Source organism: Rhinatrema bivittatum, chromosome 10 (genome assembly GCF_901001135.1).
Source record: "Rhinatrema bivittatum chromosome 10, aRhiBiv1.1, whole genome shotgun sequence".
NCBI classification, from domain to species: Eukaryota; Metazoa; Chordata; class Amphibia; order Gymnophiona; family Rhinatrematidae; genus Rhinatrema; species Rhinatrema bivittatum.
Window position 1 is genome coordinate 74,067,858 of NC_042624.1, and position 21,812 is coordinate 74,089,669.

Genomic DNA, 21,812 nt, shown 5'->3' on the forward strand with positions numbered 1-21,812 from the left:
TTGAGCCCTTGATGCGTGGTAAAGACTGCTTCTGCTCTGGTGCAGGTGTAAAATTTTCTGTGTTAAAAAGTACTCATTGGGCACATGGCAGTTTTTTGCATCGCGGTAATAGCTAATAGCCTTATCTACATGGCATTTACATGTGATGAGGGCTATTAGCTATGTGCTTATTTGGACACACGTTTTGGATGCGCCAATCCCAGGACTGCATCGGGAGTTATTCTAGCGGGTCTGTAAAACGCATCCATCCGTGAGTCAAGCTGTGCACTAGGATGAGCATACTATATTGCATCGGCCTCATAGTGGCTATAGGAATCCTGTCGATGTCAGGGAGGAATCATCAGGGGCCCTAACTGTGCTTGGGATTAGTATAGGCAATAAGATGAGGTTGGCATGCTGTCTTTTAAGTGTTCTTGACAATAATGATGACTGCTCCACATAGAAATTCTACTTTTCACAGAATGGATAAAAATAAGGATAAATTAGTCATTCTTGCTACTGATGTTTAGGGAGTCACAAAAAGTTTTTAGATTATTGAATTAGTTTTTTGGTTTTTTAAATGTACATATTCATTAATTAGGTAATGATTGTGTTAATATTTTGGCAGCTTTAATGGTACTAAATTTCCTCTCAAAGCATCAGATGGTAGATTATATGTTAATGTTTTGTCCATGTATTATTTAAATATTTAAATAGAATAGACTTTGATAAAATGTATTGACAGATTAAATAAAAGTGATTAAGGAAGGTTATTTTTAGGAACTGTTGGCATGGAGTCTGTCAACGTAGAGAGTATTTATTAAAGCATGAAGATTTAAAAGAACAAATAACATGGCGACAGTGAGGGGAACATTGATGATGTCAGAGGAGTAGAGGATCCCCAGACCACCAAAAACAGCATTGAACTGTTGCTATGGAAACATGTATCTAAGGCAGGCATATTGGGCCTTGATGACAACATCACATCATATAGAGGATCCTGGAATGCCCTCTGGCAATGGTGGTGAAATGTTGCTATGGAGACCTGCATCGGAATGTGCCATGACATCATTTGGGACAGGAGATTGTGTTTTGAATATCATTGCTGAATTGAAATGCTTGTTCTCTGTGAGCAAAAATTAGACAGCTATTCTTTAAAAACAGATAGTTGTATTTTGAAATTTGAGTAGTCTGATTGATGATGTCAAGCCACATTGCATGGGAGAAACTAAAATATGGCACAACTTGGGAGGTTCATGGATGGTGGTGATGTATATGTGTTAGTTTTTCATGGATTACTGCAACCCTGATGACAATCCAAATGGAGAATTGAAGTTTTAAGCAGGGTACAGATTAAATATTAAATTATTTTTAATTAGGTGTATCTAATTCATTTATTTTCATAAACAATGGGCCAGATTTTCGTATCTGCGCCTGATTTTATAACACGTGCGTGCAGCCGCGCCCATGTTATAAAATTCGGGGTCAGCACGCGCAAGGGGGTGCACACTTGTGCACCTTGCATGCGCTGAGCCCTAGGGGAGCCCCGATGCCTTTCCCCGTTCCCTCCGAGGCCGCTCCGAAATGGGAGCGGCCTCGGAGGGAACTTTCCTTCTGCCCCCCCCCCCCCCCCCACCTTCCCCTCCCTTCCCCTATCTATCCCACCCCCCAGCCCTACCTAAATCCCCCCTACCTTTATTTTTTTATTTACGCCTGCCGGCCGAGTGCCGGCGCACAATCTCCCGGCACGGCAGCTGTGCCAGAGGCCTCGGCCCCGCCCCCTCCCATTCCCCACCACTTTTTTCAAGCCCCGGGACATTCGCGCGTCCCGGGGCTTGTGCACGTCGCCGGGCCTATGCAAAATAGGCTCGGCACGCACAGGAGCGGGTTTAAAAGGGTTATGCGCGTAACACTTTTAAAATCCGCCCCAATATTCTTCTGACCATTTAAAAAAGATTTCTTCTGTTAAAAGTGATAGGACTATAAATCTGAGAATCCTTAGAAAGGAGGCTTAAGTAGTATATCAGACTCAGGGTGCAGGTGTGTGATTTTTACGTATATATTATAAAGTCTATATGCAAAGCCTTTGTACATGCCACTGTTTCGAAGTTAAATGCACCAAGGCTGAGTATTGACCACATAAATCTTGTGCACACAGCTTTTTATGTGTGGAAAAATTATCCGGACAAAAAGGGGCATCAGTGGAGGCAGTTCCTGGAGTGGGGCTAAACTTTAGCTGGTGAGCGCATCCATTGTGAGCTCACCTGCTAAAGATGTGCGTACAAGTGTGCTTGAAAAAATAGGTATCTTAAGTATGCCCACTGATCACACGAGTAAGATTATCAAAATACTGGGTCAGACCAAGGGTCCATCAAGCCCAGCATCTTGTTTCCAACAGTGGCCAATCCAAGTCACAAGTACCCAAACATTAAAGAGATCCCAAGGTTACCTAAATTCGTTTTGACAAATTTAGGGAACACTCGTTTTACCTTCAAGGGCCAGTAGGAAGTGTATTGGTGTTCTCGGGCCCAGCGGAATACTTGCAGTGTTGTTTTTTTTTTAATAGGATTGTTGCTCTTTGTGTTCTGGGAGTAGTGCTGTTGTGGTATGTTTTATTTTGTTGTGTAGGTTCAGAGGCTTTTGGGGGGGGGGGGGGGTTTGCAGGATTTTGTGTTATTTAATAAAGTTTCTTGCAATAGAGTTTGTGTCACTGTTACTGAAGTGACAACAGAATTTTAATTTTTTTTCTTTGATGAATAGTAATGGAAACATCTGGTTCTGTCCAGCCAACTAGGTCTTCCAGATGTTTCAGAGATAATCTTCAATCAATGCAGAATGCATTCCTTGATTTCTTTTTTATGCAGTCTACCCCCAAAAAATCGCAGATGTCACATTCGTCGTACTCTGTGACGTGATTTCTGAAACATATTTGTTTATATAATGATAAAAGGTTTAATATTTAATATGTTTAATAATTATATGTTAGAGGATTGTTCTGGGTGGGGTCATAATGATTGACGAGTTTATCAGAATCTCAGGGAGGGCCCTATAAAACCGAAAGTTAATTGGGGAGAGGGGCACAAGGTTGAAGGTTCACTAAGGGTGCCTAATATCCTTCCACAGTCTCTGCCCAAAATCCAAGGCCCTTAGCTCCACGCTTGCATCATGCCATGCTTGCAGGCCAGAAGAAGCAGGGTGGCATGCAGCTGCCCTCTGTCAGCCGGCTCAGGGCAGGATATAGCTGCAGCAGTAGGCCGGCAGCATCAGATTAACAGGGAGGGAGGAGAGCACTGGGATGGGAGAGGAGAGGGAGTGTAGTTGTCAACATGGGAAAAATATTAGGGGGACCCAGCTATAGAGGTTTGCCCAGGGACTCTTGAGTGGTCAAAGCAGTCCTTTCAGAATGCGATGTGCATTATAAGCCTTCTGGGGCAGGGAACAACCTATTCTACCCAATTGTAAGTCACATTGATTTTGGATTTGGAAAAGCGGGTAAGACTGATTCGTTTTAAGTGGTCTATAAACATTTTAAAATACATTTTAAAGATCCAATAGCCGCAGCTGCCGGGGGGGGGAGCACTGTGTCGGTAGGACAGACGATATTGACTCGATGGGCTCAGCATGAGGGAGACAGCACCACTTTATTTAAAAAAAAAAGATGAAAAAGCTTATAACGATGGATAAGTCCACTAAACACAGAGCTTGTCATTTACCCAGTCATGAATGGAGGTGCTTCTTAGTAAAGGTCTGAGAGAGTTTAATGTACATCAGATATATTTCATGTCTGAATAACTTTTTGCCATTTCTAACTAGAAAAGTGAAGGGAGTGTGTGAAATGCCCTGAGCACGCTTCGTACCGCACTCATGACACCTTTTGGGGGTTAGGCAGCACGTGGAAGCTCTTAAACCCTCCCCGTCTCTGAAACGTCGGTGCAAACAAAACCCTTCCAGGAACGCTCTGAGCCTCCGAATGAAAGGCGCACAGTTCCCTCCGAAGAATTCCAGCTTTGTCAAAAAGTTTCTTCTCTTATCTGGCAGCACAGGCAGCGAATTGCAAGAAAACAAAATGTAGCAAAGTTCGGTGCGGGGAGAGGGAAACTCCTTGCTGGCCTGCACGATCTGGGACTCTGCCTCCTGCTGTAGTCCCCAGAAGAGAAACATCGCTGGGGCTGTGACCCGTCAGTTACTGAGCTGAACTCATCCTCGGGGCTGAGCACGTTAGATGAGTTAGATGGACCCTGTTTTCTGCTCGCTTCAGAAAGTAAAGGGTTTTTTTTTACACGGAATATATGCATTATCATTTTCCAAATGTTTTCCTGTGGAACCTGTCTGGCGTGGGATGGGGGCCCTTCTCCAGTCCTAGCTGGAGGACGGCTCCACATCTTTCAGATTTTTGTTCCCAGTCCACTTGAGAGAGACTTCTCTTTCTTTTTGTTAATGCCTTAAAAGTTGCTACATCTTATGGTTATAAGAGTACTGCTGCTAATGGGTTTTGGGCACTTTTTGACCCAGTCTTGTGAGGGACGGCGCTCTTATAGAATAAGAGGCATTTATTTTCTGCAGCACACATCACCTCTTTATAAAGTACCTATAGAGTTCTCATGCACAAGTGTTCTCGCAACATTTATCATTTTAAAGGTGAACTTTCCCTGGGAACAAAAGGACCCTTGCTGCAGGCAGTGGAACAATCCACTTGCTTTTCCACCGCAGACAGTGAGATGCTAGCAGAAAACCAGGTCCGAGGAAAACATGGTGGCTATATCCAGAGGTGTGATTGGCTGAGAGCCCCCTTGGCTTTTCTAATAAACCAGAAGAGGGACCTTGCGGCCAGCGCACTGAATCAAGCGTGTGCCCTAGGGAGGGAATCCAAATTTACACAGCGTGCTGGGGATTTATATATCTATTATTTCAAAGCAAGTTGATTCCTAAGCAGGCCATTTGAAAGCTTTTCACTCTCATTATCCCCTGCAGTAATCAAACATTGCTCATACATGTTTTGGACATGTTTCTGTATTTACGCTGGGATTTTCTCCATCCTTGCTCACCGCCATTCAGCTCAGAGGGGAGGGGGAGGCTGGGCCAGTGGGGGACAGGGAGGCATCAGCGGCCTTTGTGCATCTCCTGGGCTTCATTTCCCTGTCCTCTGCTTCACCCGGCAGTGCTGCACGGTCGAGTGCAGGAGTGTCGTCCCTGCACGGACAGGTTTTGGCCTCTGTGCCCGGAGCGTAGAGCTGCTGTCAGTGCTGCGCTGAGCTGCAGGAGGCATTGTGATGACCTGGATTGATGCAGTGTGCATGCTGCACTGGCAAAGATTGGAGCGTGCATCTGCCCAGCTGGGAAAGGAACGTGAGCGCCAGCACAGAGGTTTTAGGAAATCATTTTTACTCTAATGCTTATAAAAGCCGCTGGGTTGGCAGCACAGGAAACAGAAGTCCTCTGTCTGTCTGTAGCACGAGCAACATCAGTGTAAGATTCCTGTTCATACCCTACCCTATGAAGCCCCTGACGCAGCCCATCGTTAGGGAGAAACTCGGCCTGCGTCGGGCAAGGGTATTTAAGTTTGAAATTATCTACACACGATTGGTCTCACCTTACTGTTGTTGCTTCTTTTACGTCTTTCTGTGCCAGTTCACCTTACCGAGCCCTTCTCTCTCCAGCTCAGCTCTCACAGATGGAGCTATTGGGGGAGGGGGGGGGGGAGGATAAGGTAGCTGCAGCTCTTCTTGTGTTTTCTTTAGCATTTTCTTTATTTTTAAAATTAGCCCTGGTTTTCCGAGGATGAAATAGCTTCTGCAGATCCAGGGAGATCGAAAAGTCCACCCGTCCCGCCGCCGGTGGGCCGGTGAAAGTGTTGTCATCTCACTAGCTTACAAGCAAGCCACGGACGTGCAGCGGCTTAAAGGGCTGGGAAAGGGGGGAAGAAAGCTGAGCTTCACAAATCTTCATAAGCCATTTCCATCAAGCGTGGGATAGTTGAGATTTCTGCTCGCCGGCGAAACAGGCAGGTTGCTTCCGGGTCCCGCAAAAAGAAAGCCCCTCCCAGAATGGTGAGCGAAGAACAGGGTGAGGAAGACCATTTCCCAAAGCATGTCCCGGGGCCTGCCCACAGTGCAATCAGGAATGCGCGTTAGAAAGCCAAGACCTTACATGCAAGCACTGGCACTGGAGAGGAAGGCCTTGCACGGTGGTTGACCCTCTCTAGTGAGGATGCTGCTAAATTAAGGCAGGTCCCGACGACGGTAACTTTTCTGTAAGTGGGTCCCTCCCTAACAAGTATACCCCGATAGTGTAGACGTTTTTTTTTTTTTTTTAGCTTGGCATTTTTCTGTTCTTACTCCTTTGGACTTCCAGCTCAGTCGGATCCAATCTCTTTTGGGCTACTGTGCCATGAGCCTTCTGTCAGCACCTGCTTGAGAGCATTCCTCTGCTTTATCACTTTCCCCACCTAGCCCAGCCACTGCACTGACAGTCTGCGGCTCCGTTCACAGGCAGGTGGAGGCGCACCCTAGGTGTCTCCGTTGAGCAACGGATGAAACATGAACCCCTCCAGGGCCTCCACAGCACCTCCAGCCCCTGCCGGAGAGGTCTGGGAATCAAACCGGCATCTTGCACAGGTACTGCACGCAGCACCAGGCCAGCCCATTGTGCTTCTTAGGTGGTTTTATTTCTCACCCCCTACATTTGCTTACACTATGAGAGGTTCCCGATCTAAGGCATCACATACTCATGATGAAAGATACTGTTATTGATTCAGAAACCTGACAATTAGAAATCCTTTGCTGCGAGGAGCTGATTAGTGGTGCGTTGGTTGAGCCTGCATCTGGCTCTGCATTTTCCTGTAATTCTGCGTTGCTCTAATCTACTGTAAATTCTTCCGCGAACTAATGAATCATTGCATAGATTGGTGGTGATTGCTCAGATACTGGTATTAAATTCACAGATAAATGTCTGAAGTGATTCTGGACTGTGAGTGACAATATTCCCTGTGTATTCTGTCTTGCTAATTGCTTTGATAATTAACTTGAATTTCCATGCTTCATAAAAAGATGAGTTACAGGAGACAGTCACTCAGTACTTTTCTGCAGATGTTTTTGGCTGGAAAAAGCTTCTGGAGATGTCCTTGTATTCTACATGCTAAAGAAAGCAGCGTTTGGGGTGAGAGGATATTATGTATTGAACATTGGTTCTAGTTATACATCGAGACTGAAATTCCTAATGTTCCTTAGACACATGCAGCATGTGCAGTGTGGTGACTTCGCATCATATTACAGAGCTGGGGTGTTTTTCAATGCAGTGAATGCACATCATGATATGAAACTGGGGCGTCAGGCAGGGCGATGACTACATCGTGTTATAGAGCTGGGACGTCAGACAGGGTGTTGAATGCATCATGTAATGGAGCTGGGGTGTCACACAGGGTGTTGAATGCATCATGTTATGGAGCTGGGGCATCAGGCAGAGCGTTGAATGCATCATGTTATGGAGCTGGGGTGTCACACAGGGCGTTGAATGCATCATGTTATGGAGCTGGGGCATCAGGCAGAGCGTTGAATGCATCATGTTATGGAGCTGGGGTGTCACACAGGGTGTTGAATGCATCATGTTATGGAGCTGGGGCATCAGGCAGAGCGTTGAATGCGTCATGTTATGGAGCTGGGGTGTCACACAGGGCGTTGAATGCATCATGTTATGGAGCTGGGGTGTCACACAGGGCGTTGAATGCATCATGTTATGGAGCTTGGGTGTCAGGACATTGAATGCATCATGTTATGGAGCTGGGGCATCAGGCAGAGCGTTGAATGCGTCATGTTATGGAGCTGGGGTGTCACACAGGGCGTTGAATGCATCATGTTATGGAGCTGGGGTGTCACACAGGGCGTTGAATGCATCATGTTATGGAGCTTGGGTGTCAGGACATTGAATGCATCATGTTATGGAGCTGGGGCGACAGGCAGGGCGTTGAATGCATCATGTTATGGAGCTGGGGCATCAGGCAGAGTGTTGAATGCATCATGTTATGGAGCTGGAGTGTCACACAGGGTGTTGAATGCATCATGTTATGGAGCTGGGGTGTCACACAGGGCGTTGAATGCATCATGTTATGGAGCTGGGGTGTGTCACAGGGTGTTGAATGCATCATGTTATGGAGCTGGGGTGTCACACAGGGCGTTGAATGCATCATGTTATGGAGCTGGGGTGTCAGGACATTGAATGCATCATGTTATGGAGCTGGGGCGACAGGCAGGGCGTTGAATGCATCTTGTTATGGAGCTGGGGCATCAGGCAGGGCATTGAATGCATCATGTTATGGAGCTGGGGTGTCACACAGGGTGTTGAATGCATCATGTTATGGAGCTGGGGCATCAGGCAGAGCGTTGAATGCATCATGTTATGGAGCTGGGGTGTCACACAGGGCGTTGAATGCATCATGTTATGGAGCTGGGATGTCACACAGGGCGTTGAATGCATCATGTTATGGAGCTGGGGCGTCAGGGCGTTGAATGTTATAGAGTTGGGGTGTCAGGTAGGGCGATGACTGTTTCATAAGACAGAGCTGGGGTGTCTTGTGGGGTTTACAATCAGGATCTGTGGTTGAATGTTTGTGAGGCGAATCTTTGGAATCTAGAGACCATTTTTCATGCTTCTGGTTTGTTGGGTGCTCAGATGAACTGTGGATATTCTGTGCACGCAGGAGTGTGTATATAAACAGATGTATAGATGTAAGCAGGATTTCTTTAGGCTTGTGATGCTTGTAACCATCTGTTCTATACATGAAATCCAAACTGGAGAAAAAATAGGTCTTGGTTATTTTTTTTTTCTAAGTGTCTGACAAAGGGAATCCAGGTCATTAAAATGTCTGGTACGTTCTTAGTCAGCTCAGCAGTACCTGACAGAGTGTCTTATTGCCTCCTAGCAATGAAACCTGGACACTAGAAGGCTATCCCGAAATATCATTGGGTTCACAAAATGCTTTCTCTAGGTGACACACAGCAAGGGTTGAAAAGCAGTGATTTCTGAAGTACTCGGATCTCAAGTAAATCTACCTGCTTTTGCAAGCGGCCTGCTCTGATACTGTAGTGTGCTACTGAGTCTGGTCTCCTGTAAACTAAAAGGCAGCTGTTGTATCTTAGTGCATCACAACCTGAGTCCTCCAGGCCCTGTTCAGTAGTACCTGACACCGGGCTAAGTGTGGAGATAACAGCGACTGCAGCTTTATTTAATAATTCCTCATCTTTTCTCACACAGTGTTGTGAATGCTCTGTGGGATGTACATTTTTTGTGACTTTGATACATTTTGGTTATTGGTGTCTGGAATAAGAAGTGGCTTTTAGGACTCGTTCAGTTTATTTGATTAGATTTTGAGTTCAAGCTTTTGATTAATTCTTGCCTTGCTGTATATATTTTTTGCAGCTTTATTTATCATGCTCTTGAGATAACATGAAATTCACAATTGCTCTATTTGAATACTCAAACATATATTAATTACAGCTTTTATAGGAGGAGCTGTGGTATTCAGTTAAACTGGCTTAACCAAAAATTGTCACTATGAAGGAAGGGAGAGGGGTGTATGCATGCAAAGGAAGGCCATAAAACCCAACCTGTCATCCTCTGGTCCTGGCTGGCCATAGGCCCTGCCAAGCCTGGCTCTGCCGACCTTGAGCCTGAAACACTCCTGCTATAAAGTCCATATGGCCCCACCTTGCTCCAAGTCCTTATTTAACTGAAAACTTGCTAAAGGAGTTGACCCAGCTCGGCTTCTAGTCTTGAGGTAGCATCCAATCCTGTAGTGAATGTAATTAACACCAAGATGCATTCCCTATTAAAACCAGGACTCTCCCCCCTGCATCAGTAGCCTGTGCTTCTCTGGAATAGACAGGAAGGAAAAATCTTTGTTTTCCCTATAATCGCCATGGCTGTCTGGGATTGTTAAAATAACACTTAACTCCCTGTCCCATCTAATGTTTACTGGTACTGATCAAAATGAGAACTGCAGTCTAGCCAGTCAGGTCAGGATTGAAAAGGCAGGTAGAAATCTAAGAATAAAATAGAAAGTCTGTATTCTGTCTTATTTTAGGTATGTAAGCTCCCCACCTGAGTCCCTGATCTTTCTGATCCTGCCTACATGCAGCTCCACTTTCCCTCACTCCTATCTCACCTTCCTCCCCATCTCTTGTGCTGTGTGGATGGTCGGCCATGTTGTGATCTATCCACGTCTTAGGTGAAATTTAAAATGGCCTCTCTGTCATGAATTTTGTATTGTTCTATTTATGGAAGACCAATGCATCTCCAGGGTAGTTGTATAAAGCTGACATCTTCTGCACTGCTGTCAACCATTGTGGTAAATCTTTCTTTCTTCTCTGGTGGCTAGATGAGTACAGAATCAAACCTGTGGAAGAGGTCAAATACATGAAAAATGGAGAAGAAGAGGAGCAGAAGGTAGCAGCCAGGAACCAAGAAAACCTGGTAAGGATGCTGCCTTTTCTTCTTTTTAAGCGCACAAGGTCGATTTTCCCCACATTTACAAACTTTCTGTCCTATTGCAAGATGAGTTATCAGGGGGAAGAGCTGCTTTGTTCAAAATAAGATCTAACCTCATGGATTGCAACCTGCATGTCATTAAAGAGCGTTACTTTGAAGTCCGTGAGGAATTACAAAGACCACATTGCAGCCAGAGAAGCTCACAAATCCCTAACATGCTGGAACTCAGGAGATATTTTCTTTTCTTTTTGCCTTTCTTAAAATGAAAGTAGTTTGAGGTAAATGTGTGCCACCTTTCTTTGACTTGTGCTTCCATATTCTTTGGTTAAAACTTGGAAGCTCAGCAGCTTAGGACAGGGCAGCATCGCAAGCCAGTCCCCTGTTCTGTGTCCCTATTAGAGTATTCTGAGGGTGATTTTCTGAGGCGTTTCCCAGGTAAATAGACATCTGCCTGGGCATAATGACTTGACTCAAAAGTTCCCACAAAATGGCTTCCAAAGTGTGCATGCTTCTAGCTGCGTTGAAAGGAGGCCTTCCCGTGGGTGTGTTCAGGGCATGCGTGCATTCACTTTTCAAACATGCGTGTGCAGTTCCTCCCCCTCTCTGCACGCGGACTTTACACTTGCTCATTTTCAATTGGAAACCATCTTTGAATGTTGCATAAAGTGCACATAGTAAAAGTCCTGGTGTTGACTTCGCTGTGCAGGCTGCTTGCACATTGCCTCCTTTAAGGCTCTACTTATGTAGCAGTTTGAGCTATTCCCGCTTTTAGCTTGAACTTAATGCCACGTACTGCAGGTGTATGGCTAAGGGTTTTAACCTATTTAAGTTCAGAGTAAAAGGGGGAGTGGCTCACACTGCTCTGCAATAGGAGCCTTAAAACATATATCTCTTGGTCACCAAGATCGTATTGCAATTGTCGTTGTCCTCCCGCCCTGGAGATAGGTGATTAGGCAACTGCAAAAATATTTCATCATTTACTTGAATGTTTTAAAAGCTAGAGAGCGCTGTGCGCCATGTGTCTGCATCTATGGATATCACACCGACAGCTGTCTGCAATGTCCAGAAACCCCATGTGCTCGGAGTTGGCTCCCGCTTGATCTTTGGAACCCAACCAAGGCCCAAGTTTAGTTTTTTGGGTTTTTTTTTCGTTACCCCTCCCTATGCTCACCACGCTGAGGATTTCTCAGTTGATACTAAGTTCTCTTATAACCACGTTTTCTGATTCATTGCGTTATTTTCCTTTTCACAGTTTATTATTCCTCTGCCACTCTCTTTATAATCTCCAATGTCAACTAACACCAGGAATACAAAATCTATTTATTTATTTATTATTTATTTAAACACTTTTATATACCAAAGTTCGTATGGACATCACATCGGTTTACATAAAACGAAAGGGAAGAAGAGGAAGAGAAATCGGAAGAAAAAAGTTGCATTATAACAAATAACTGGTTAAATAAAAGAGGCTAAGAGAAGAGGATAGAGAAGAGCGGATAGGTAAAGGGGGAGATGTTAGAGGAACAGGTGACTGGTTTAATAAAACATAGAATTAACACAGAAGGGGGAATATGTACAGTGGAGGGGTAGTGGATCTGTCTGAGAACAAGCAGGATATTAGTCCTCACAAGTAGGTGACATCATCAGATGGAGCTGGGCATAGAAGTTTTTATCTCAAAGTTTCTAGAACTTGGAGTATCCCCCACTGGGTGCATGTAGCGTGCTATAGTGCCAGTCTCATCTTTTCTGCGGAGCCAACCGATTGCGGATCTTTGCTGTTCTGCTTCCCTGGGAGTTTTCTCTTCTAAATCCGACAGGAAACACATCATCTCTGAGTTTCGTGATCTGTTTCTCCCTTTTTAGATATCCTCAAGTAGGTTCTTTAAGTTTCTTTTCTTTATGTGGGACTTGCTCATCGGTCATTGAGCAGTCATCGGGTCCTTTGATTTTGCAACATTAGATTTTCTCTGGTTCCCCTTGTACATAAATTGACCAGTGGCTTTAAACAATACTCCCTTGCGACAGTGTCATATCTATCACTGATTTATTTATTGATTGATTGATTTTTGTATACCATTGTTCAGTGGAACCATTACAGTTTACAGCTTAATAAAAGGGATATACAAAATATAAGAACATAAATACAATGCTTAATAAATAAAACAATAATAAAAATAGAAAAATGATTATTAATACAAGTCAATAAAAATTATAAATGATAAAACATAATAAAAGGATAATGATTATTAGCGACATTTCATAAAAAGATAAATAGGGTGAAGTAAAAGAGAAAGGATAGGTAGATTATTTGAGGACTTGGTATGCCTTCATAAATAGCCAGGTCTTAACTTCCTTTTTAAACATCTTTAAACTCTCCATGATAGATGTGTCCTGTGTCTGGGGTTTAGTCATGACATCGGGGGGGGGGGGGAACGACAGGCCATAATGTTCTTCCCTATCTCACTTCCCTTGCATTTTAGTTGCTTGGATAATATTTTTGACACAAAGCGCTACTCCTCCTCCTTTCCTGTCCTCTCTGACCTTTAAGAAGTTATAGCCGGGGGTGGCCATATCCCAATCATGAGACTGTGAACCACGTCTCTATAACAGCAACAATGTCCAAGTCTCCCTCCACCGTTAGGGCCTGCAGGTCTGCGATTTTATTGCCCAGACTATGAGCATTTGTGGTCATAGCTTTCCAACTTTTCCTCTTTGGTTTGCTGCTCTTCCTAGTCTCCTTTTCTGCTGTGTTGAGCTGATGGTTTTTATTTTCTCCTCCCACTTCTTGCATTACTTGGGAGTAACATGCCAATTTCATTGACCACCTCCTGCCACCCCTTCTCTCTAGTTTAAATGCCTGATGATGTATGATCTGACTTTCTTGCTTAGCATCCTTTTTCCTGCTAAGACAAATGTAGACCATCCTTACCATACAATCGTCTCTTACTCCATACACACCCCCAGCCTCCAATGTATTCAAAACCACTTTCTTTACATCATTGTTTGAGGCAGACATTGAAGTTGCGCAATTCAAAGTTGTGTTTGTGGGTGGCTCTTTTAACATAGTATTTGAGCTCCAGTATTTAAGATTTGTCTGTTCATATTGCCGAACACATCCTGAGCTTTGCTGGTTGGTTTGGCGCGGCATTGTATAATGTTTCCTTTTTTTTCAACCAATAGTTTCCTCCTGCTGCTTTCCACTTCCAGCTCAATCAGAACAAGGTCTTAGATCCTGGCACCATGAGCTAACAATTTGGGGGAGTTGGGGTGGTTTCCAAAGCTTTTGGTACCTTAAGACGGATTGAGGGAAGGCATTCCCTGGGGAGTGTTGTGGGCGAGGTCAGAAATTAGGCATAGATTGGATGTTCCATAGAAATTTTACCTGCAGAAGAAGGCAGGCACGGAAGTCCGCAGGTGCTTTGTACGTGTGTGGGTTTGTAAAGGAGAAAGTCTGCGCACACTTTCCCTACGCACGTTACTTTCTACCTAGGCAGGCAAACTAGCCCTTTGAATGAACCTGAGCAAATCGCTAAGTCTCTACGCTCAATCCTAGGACTACAGACCTACCCTGCTTACAGGCGTGACACAGATGCAAGAAATTCTTACACTCGGGTACTTGGAATTGCTGATAAATGCTGTGCTCTGTGCTAGGGGAAATTATAGAGTTGATTTGTGCACCAGGTCTGAGCTGTGGTGTCCTGTATTGATGCCATTCTCGGCACGTTTCTCTCTCTTTCTCTCTCTGATATAATTATTATTATTAGAGTAATAAATAATAGAGTAATACCAGTAGTATCAGCATCTTTATTGGAATTTGCTGTTTACTGCTACTCTTGTACTCATGACTCTGAGGGATGCCAGTTCCCGTCTGTACATGCCCAGAAATGGCGGGTTTACCACAGAGGCAAGGCATCGGGCTGGGAGAACCAGAAGCAAGGCCAGCTGCCCCCTGGAAGTGTCTGCACAAAGTGTTTTATTAAACATGTTGAGTCTGCCAGCTCCGCACGGCCTGTTAGTCTGCACTTTAGGGAGAGCTCATTGTTCAATGTGACAGGAAGACATTAGGAGTAGAAAGGAGCTATCATAACCAGCTCGTTAATATTTAGAATAAGAATAATGGAGCTCTTGGAGTTTGCATATTTCTGGAGTGTTTGTGGCACTTGGTTAATAAATTTCACCCCTCTGAAATTGCTCTTAATCAGCTTTAAACTATTTCTTCCTGCCCTTATGATGGCTTTGTCCTGAGTTAAAGCATGCTGCCTGTCTACACTTTCTCTAGGAGCTGTCTGTACAAAACATTGTTTTCCATAGACACAAGATGGGGAAACACCTTTAGTATATCTGTCCCTAAGTCCGAGGTTCATCCAGAAACCCTCTCCCTGAATGTTCTGCTATCCTGTGGTCTTGCTGCTTCGTACCATTTAGGAATATTTGCATGTAAGTATAGTCTTAGTCATACAAAGAATTAAATCAGATTTGATTGTGCGGGTGAGTCTTTATGTATATCGTAGGCAGGGAGAATCGGCTTACTTTGGATGAATATTCTGTTCCTTTTACTTTTTCCAGCATATGGCATGTCTTATTGCAACCCAAATACTTTCTGACCTTTGTAGCTCTATGTGCAGATTGATCTGGAACAGAAATTGCCTAGGATTAAGTTTTTGGTGTGCTCTGGTTTGCTTAAACATTGTGGCGGTTCGGGCCTACCATACTTCAAGCTCCATGACTGGGCTGCCAGGCTCAGCCTACTGGAGAGAACAGCTAAGCGCATGCTTCCTTGCTCCGTGCTTGGACACATCAGTCAATAGATTTGGAGCAGCTTGCCTTTCGTCATGACCCTTCAGCTGTCAGAGTCCGGCTAGCAGGGAGAAAGAGCCCCATCTTAGCGCACACTAGATACAGAGTCACCCGTAAATCCCTACATTCCCCACTGAGGAATAACACAGCTGTTTCTATGTGCGCCTCTGACCCTGGCATAGATGGAGTGGCACAGGGCTGGGTTCAGATGCATCTGGCAGTTATAGAGTAAAAAGAGGTACAGTATCGGGCCTTTTAATGAGGTAATAGCTGATTTTCAAATCCTGATGGGTACTCGTCGTTTTATACCTGTGGCTTATACAAGCCCCATCTTATTGACCATGGATGGCCACCCAGCCAGCCAAACACAGTGGGAAAAGCCCTCTGTTCCAACAGACTAATATTCATATTCTTCTCCCTGTAATCCCTTTATTTGCATGAGGAATAAGGAATTAAATGTCTGGATTCACAGAACTGGTTGGAAGAGAATAATTTCTTAGTTTGTTACTGATAACGTACAGGAAGTCTATGCTCTAGGGTGGCCCTTATTTTTCAACTTTTGACGTTCTTTGCTCCCAGCCCCTAATCTTGCTCCAATATATGAAAAAGTGCTCCTCGCTATATTTCAGTTCAATTGAACAATTTGAAGGTGACCCCCCCAAAGACCTTAAAGTTTCAAATTTCACCGAAAATTAGTATTTCTTATTTAAAACTTTTGTATTTCATTTTCAAACGTTGTTTGGGAAAATAAGAGTCAAGCATAATGGAAAGACAATTTTATTTATAACTATTTTCTTCATACAGTTATTTTCATGAAATACAAATTAGCCAAGATATTGAGCAAAAATGGAAACCAAATAAAAAATACATACTTTGCAAAATAACAATAAAAATGTAATAAGATTCCAGATTTGACTGCTTCATTAGGCCAGGTTTGGTAGCATCTGGGTACTTTTTTCTGTGTCTACTAACAATCTGCACAATGTATTGCTTTTCTTTTTCGTTCTTGGTCAGAATGTTCTGATATTCTTGGATTAGCTTCACTCCGCTCTCAGCTACGTCGTTAACTACTACAATGCTTTTCAATGATTCCAACCCACGTTGGAAGTTGACATTATCTTTCCAAGTAGATGGACAGTTTTTTTTTTAGAAAATGTGTGTTTATTGAAAATCTTGAGAAGCACATCTTCGATTCTGGCAAAATAAAATCGTTTCTTTTAAACCTTCGAGGACTTCAGTACTAACAGTGTATCATTTTATTTGATTTTCTGCATTGCTGTCTTCTGTTGTCATCATTGTAGTAGCCATTTTTTGCCTAATGTCTAGTGGAACTTCATCATCAAAGAATGCGACTGCCGCAGTTTCTGGTGATAGATACCATAAATGGTTTGAGAATTTTTTTCACCGCAGCACTACTAATTTCTGGATCGACATCCTTTTACTCAATTTCAGTAAAAAATTGTAATCTAGATACCGAGCTTTCAGAGCCAGTGGTGCTAGGAACCAGGCTCGTAAATAGAGTCTGATAAGAAAAACGCATGTTCCTCTGATTGAATCGTTCTCTCTTTTGGTCAGTTTAAATTGATCTTGGAATAAATATATTTTAAAGGCAGAAATAGCCTTTGCCATCCACCGAGCGGGGCTCACAGCTCCAGGAATGTGAAATGAGACTCATTTTGGGGGAGCTCCACCGAGGAAGGTCATGGCCAATTCTAATAATTCACAGTAATCATCTCTGCTGTTTATGACGTAACTGTTCTCGTAGAAATTCCAGCATACTGACACGAACATCTTCGGTGACATCTTCTATCCCACTACGGTACTTTTTGTTGTCTATGGCCGACCAGGTTTCCCTCAAATTCACATTTGGTCCGGACGTTGCACCCATTACTGCATCAAAACTGCCTATCAAGACTAATTTGAAGATGTGATGTTGATACAGAAGGTAGAATAAATCATGATCAAACAATTTTCTCAAGATTTGTACAGGCAAAAAAACCAGTTTTAATATGAAAAATATCGATTTTGTTAAAGTCTGAAACTTCAGGGCCTTTGGGGGCCATTTTAATATTATCTGATTGAGCTGAGATTTTACAGAGAGTACTTTTACATAGAGTGGAACAATTTTGGGGGATGGGCCACCCTACTACACACATTGCTGCATTTTGTTCGTCTTCTAATCCTTTGTAATGGAGAACTTCTGAGGACCGAGGACACAATTATGCATGAGGTACTCTTGTTGCTTTGTAGAATGTGCGTGGAAAATGTTAAAATCCAAAATAACTTTAGTCACGATTATTCAAACAGCTTTATCCCTTTCATTGTGTCTCTCCAGTCAATAAGGGGAATATGTGATACTCAATAATATGAAAAGGTTGATTGCACAGGCTATTCATGTTGAGTTTGAAGGACAGAAATGACAGGTAGTGACTGTAGAGATAATTTGTTTTGTGTTTAAAGGCAAGTGGGATTGTTTCTTGTCACTTGGAGCCCCTACTAGCAACGTTCCCTCTTAAGCTGTGCGGCTGTGCACAACTTTAATTCTGTATCTCTGCGCAGGCTGCAGTGCTGCCCCACTCCTCCTTGAAGAAAGTCACTAGATCCATTGTGAAAAGCTTTCAGATTGGATAAAAGATAGCTAGAAGCACGTCATTGTATGGTGGCGCCAGCAGAATTGGAAGCTTTTAGAGTTCCGGTCGCCCCAAAATTGGGAGGGAGAGGGAGTGGGTGTGTGTCTCACGCTGTGTCTCAGACTCTGACACACACTCTCTGCTGCTCATGCTCTCTCTCTCAGCCAGTGTCCCCCGTCCTGCCCCTCTGATCTCAGCATATCCAGTTGGCTGCCTTCCAGTGCCACTTCCTGTGGGCAATCAGCTGAGCCTGAGCCAGTCCTCCAACCTCCTTGGGGGCAGGGGGGGAGCTTGTTGCCGTAATGTGATCTCTGTGCATCTCCCCTCTGTGCTAGAATTAGGAAAACTACTACAAATTTGACTCTTTGCAATGGCCTTTGGTCCAGGAACTGCAATATAACCCACTTCTCAGGGTGCTCTTCCTGGCCTTCTGTATCCCTGCGGTTTTGTTTCTTTGTTTTTTTTTGCAACGTTCTTACCTATTATTTCTTATTTCAGATGTTACCCCCAATGTAAAATCTAATGTACTTTGCTGTAGATTCTAACTTGTAATTTAATTAATTAATTAATTTAAACGTTTTTTATACACCGCACAATAAGGCATTTAATATGTCCGTCTAGGCGGTAATTTGCTTTAAGCTTTTAGTTGGAAAGCCGTGTACTAGATAAATGATGTAGATGAGCTGTAGTCAGTGGCCCGTTGCTTAGGAGGGGGGATGGATACAGAGGAAGGAACAGCGATGCTGGGAAGAGTCAGGGGCCACATTAAGAAAAAGGAAGAGATGGGGGCATATAGGGACGGGGGGAGGGAAGCAGAAAGGAAGAGGTGTGGGGGGCAGCTGCTGGGAAAAGGGGGAAGAGGCTGGGCGGATAGAGAGAGAAAAATGGAGGGCTGGTGGCAGCAAGGTGGTTAGAAAGGTGGAGGGATGGAAAGAAGGGGCTATAAGGATGAGGTATAATGTGGAGATGGAAGTGTAGGAGAGAGGTAACTGCAGGGGGGGGTGAGGGACATGAAAGATGTGAGAAGAGATGAAAATGGAGATGAGAGAGGAGGAGATAGGAATCCCCCCCCCCAAATCCTGCACCCCCATTAAAAATTAGAGAGGACATTGGAGGAGGGAGTGTAGTGGGGATGAGCATTCCCCCATCCCACTGCTTACACCTAAAAATATTCGCCCAAAAGCAGGTGCACAGATTCACAAGAAATAGAGGGAACGCTGCTTCCTGCTCCTGAGATGAGGGGATCTATCATCTCCGCTTTGTTTCTCGCTTTTTGTATTTATTACTGCTGTGATGACTGGCATAGCTTTTTGTATTGCTTTATGCTGGCTTTTCTTTAATTATCTGGTTAAAAAGTAAAAAAAAAAAAAAAAAAGTCTGCACTCTATGGCAAATAAACTATTGTGGTGCATAACAAAAGATTAGGATTGCGTTCACGCAGACAAAATGCAGCGTCTTCATTTCTGGACACTTTGTTGCAGAACAGATTCTTCTGGCAGAGTGTCATCTTTGTTTTCGTCGTGGAGGTCATCCTGTAACAGTGCGATCGCCGCTGCTCGGGAAAGAGATGACGTCATTAGGGAGTTTAACCCAGTGGGCAGCAGTGGTGGAAAAAAGCAGAGAGCACATTAGTGCTGGTAAAGTAAATAGAAAAGGTCATTGTGCCATGATATGAATCCATTTTGCGCTCGTTTCTTGAATTCTTTGTGTAATTCTGCTTGTCCCTTATCATAACGCGCATAGCACACCTAGAAAAGGTGTAGAGAGAGAATCCGAAACAGTGAGGTGAGACTCACAAAGCTTGGAAGAGACGACGAGAGGCAGAACGGGAAATATGCATCTTGGAGAAAGTATTAACTGAGATTTTCCTAGCGTGTAGCAGATGGACTCTGGACCAATGGGTATAGTGTACTCCTGATAGCAAATGGAGACGGATCAGATTTCAATCTGACGTCAGTCCTAGTACATATACCCCTGCAGGAAGTGCAGCTCTTCAGTATTTTCCATCTCCATAGCAGTTCGGGACTCTATGCACGCTAACACAGCATTAGAGTAATTTTACCAAAGAAACCCAAAACAAGAAGAAATCTTACCTCTACCGACGAGCCCCGTTCTCCTGCGGTGACACCCATTGGGTCCCTCCCCCAGTTGAGAATTCCCGAGGTGATTTCTGCGATCCCTCGGAGGTTGGCCTTGGTCTGGCGTGGACTTAGCCCCCAGCAACGGGTGAGGCTGAGAGGCAGCGGGTGCAAATTCGAGCGCTGCGGTGAAGGTATTTTCCCTCTACCCCCGCAACCGGAGACCACCCGGAACGAGACCGGGAAGCGTCGGGACAAGGTAAGGTAGAAATCTATTTAAAAGTCTCCGGTCTCCGAAGCTCGAAGAGTCGCACTGGTCGCCAGCCGGTCCCAGTGCCACCGGGTTGATCAGCCCTAGCAGGGTCAGACCCCGGTCAGATCAGAGGGTCCTCCCACGTGGAGACCCTCCGAGGTGGTCGCCATTTTGTCTGCGTGGTCGCCGTCACAATCTTGACCTGTCCGCCACCCCGACCCATGCGCTCAGAGGCGAGCCGTGCACACAAATACCTTGTGCACACAATGTCGCGCGCCCAAGTACAGTGTGCACAAGAGACACGCATAGCTACACACTTTCTGGGCCAAGCGCATAACTCTGGGCTGTGCGCACAACAGCGCACACATCTCTCTGTGCGCACATCAAGCCTACGCGCACAACTTCGACAGCCGGAGCGCATAACTAAGCCATCCGGACCCTGTATTTTACGCTCACAAGTCATAGCACCACCGGAGAAGAAGCTCAAGGCACAAGGCCTTTGCCCAGCATGCCACATCAGAGCTGAGCAACATGAGGAGGCCACGGCCCTGTGTATACAGTGCGAGGAGGCCCTGGGGGATACAGCCCATGGTCCTCCCCAGCCGGTACCGGGTTCCAGCTTCTCAAACAGTACGCCGGACCTAGCGTCCCCCAGCGGGAGCCTCCCCCAAACGGGGCTCCCCAGGGACACTGCGCCTCTCAATTTAGACCCAGCATCTATCTCCTAGGTGGAATTCTTCAAAGGCCTGCATACCTTCATCCACATGCAGCCGGGGCCTCCGATAATATGACCACAGCCTCCACCAGAGGAACTCAACATCCCAGGACCCTCTATGCCCAGAGAAGTACTTCCACCACCCAGAAGCCCCACCTTCGGGGACTCAGACAACTCAGATGAGGATTCAGAACCCTTGGAGGAAGGGGAACTCCTCTCCAGGGATCAAACCCCACCGAACCATGAGGTGCTTCTTCACCAAGGACGAGCTTCCAGACCTGGTCATACACAGCTTGAAAGAGCTCGCTATCCCGGGCACAAGTTCCTTGGGAAACCTAAGACGAATCCCCTCCTGGAGGGACTCCGTCAGACCTCCCGTCATTTCCCACTGTTACAAGCCGTCCAGTTAATTGACCTGGAATGGGAAGCCCTGGAGACCACGTTCAAAGGGGGGCGTGCCCTGGCAGCCATGTACCCTCTGGATCTCGCGGCCAAAGATCTCCTGGCATGTCCGAAAGTGGATGCCATGGTCTGCGCGGTCTCGAATCGCACTACTGTCCCAGTTGAGGGAGGAGCAGCACTCAAGGATGCTCATACAGCCATCTGGAATCCATTCTCAAACAGTCCTTTGACGTCTCCGCTATGTCTCTTCAGATCGCAGCCTGCTGTGCTGTGGTGACACGCACCTGCTTATCACAGACCAGGAACAACACTCCCGGGGAAGCCCTGGAACTAGCAGTGTCATTCCTCACGGATGCGGCTTCGGATCTGGTGCGCACCGCAGCTAGAGGCGTGTCATCCGCAGTGGCGGCCAGAAGACAACTCTGGTTCCGAAGCTGGTCGGCCGACGCATCATCCAAAACGAGACTCACAAGGATGCC

The 21,812-nt window shown here is 45.1% G+C and overlaps 1 protein-coding gene across 3 annotated transcripts in view; it reads left to right on the plus strand.

The window, feature by feature from the left end:
• C10H1orf21 (chromosome 10 C1orf21 homolog) overlaps positions 1–21,812 on the plus strand; it is a 248,229-nt gene that overhangs the window by 129,202 nt on the left and 97,215 nt on the right. For all 3 annotated transcript variants that reach the window (XM_029617990.1, XM_029617991.1, XM_029617989.1), the window contains one exon: positions 10,349–10,443. In XM_029617990.1, the coding sequence (XP_029473850.1) occupies positions 10,349–10,443 (95 nt within the window). The remainder of the gene's footprint in view (positions 1–10,348; positions 10,444–21,812) is intronic.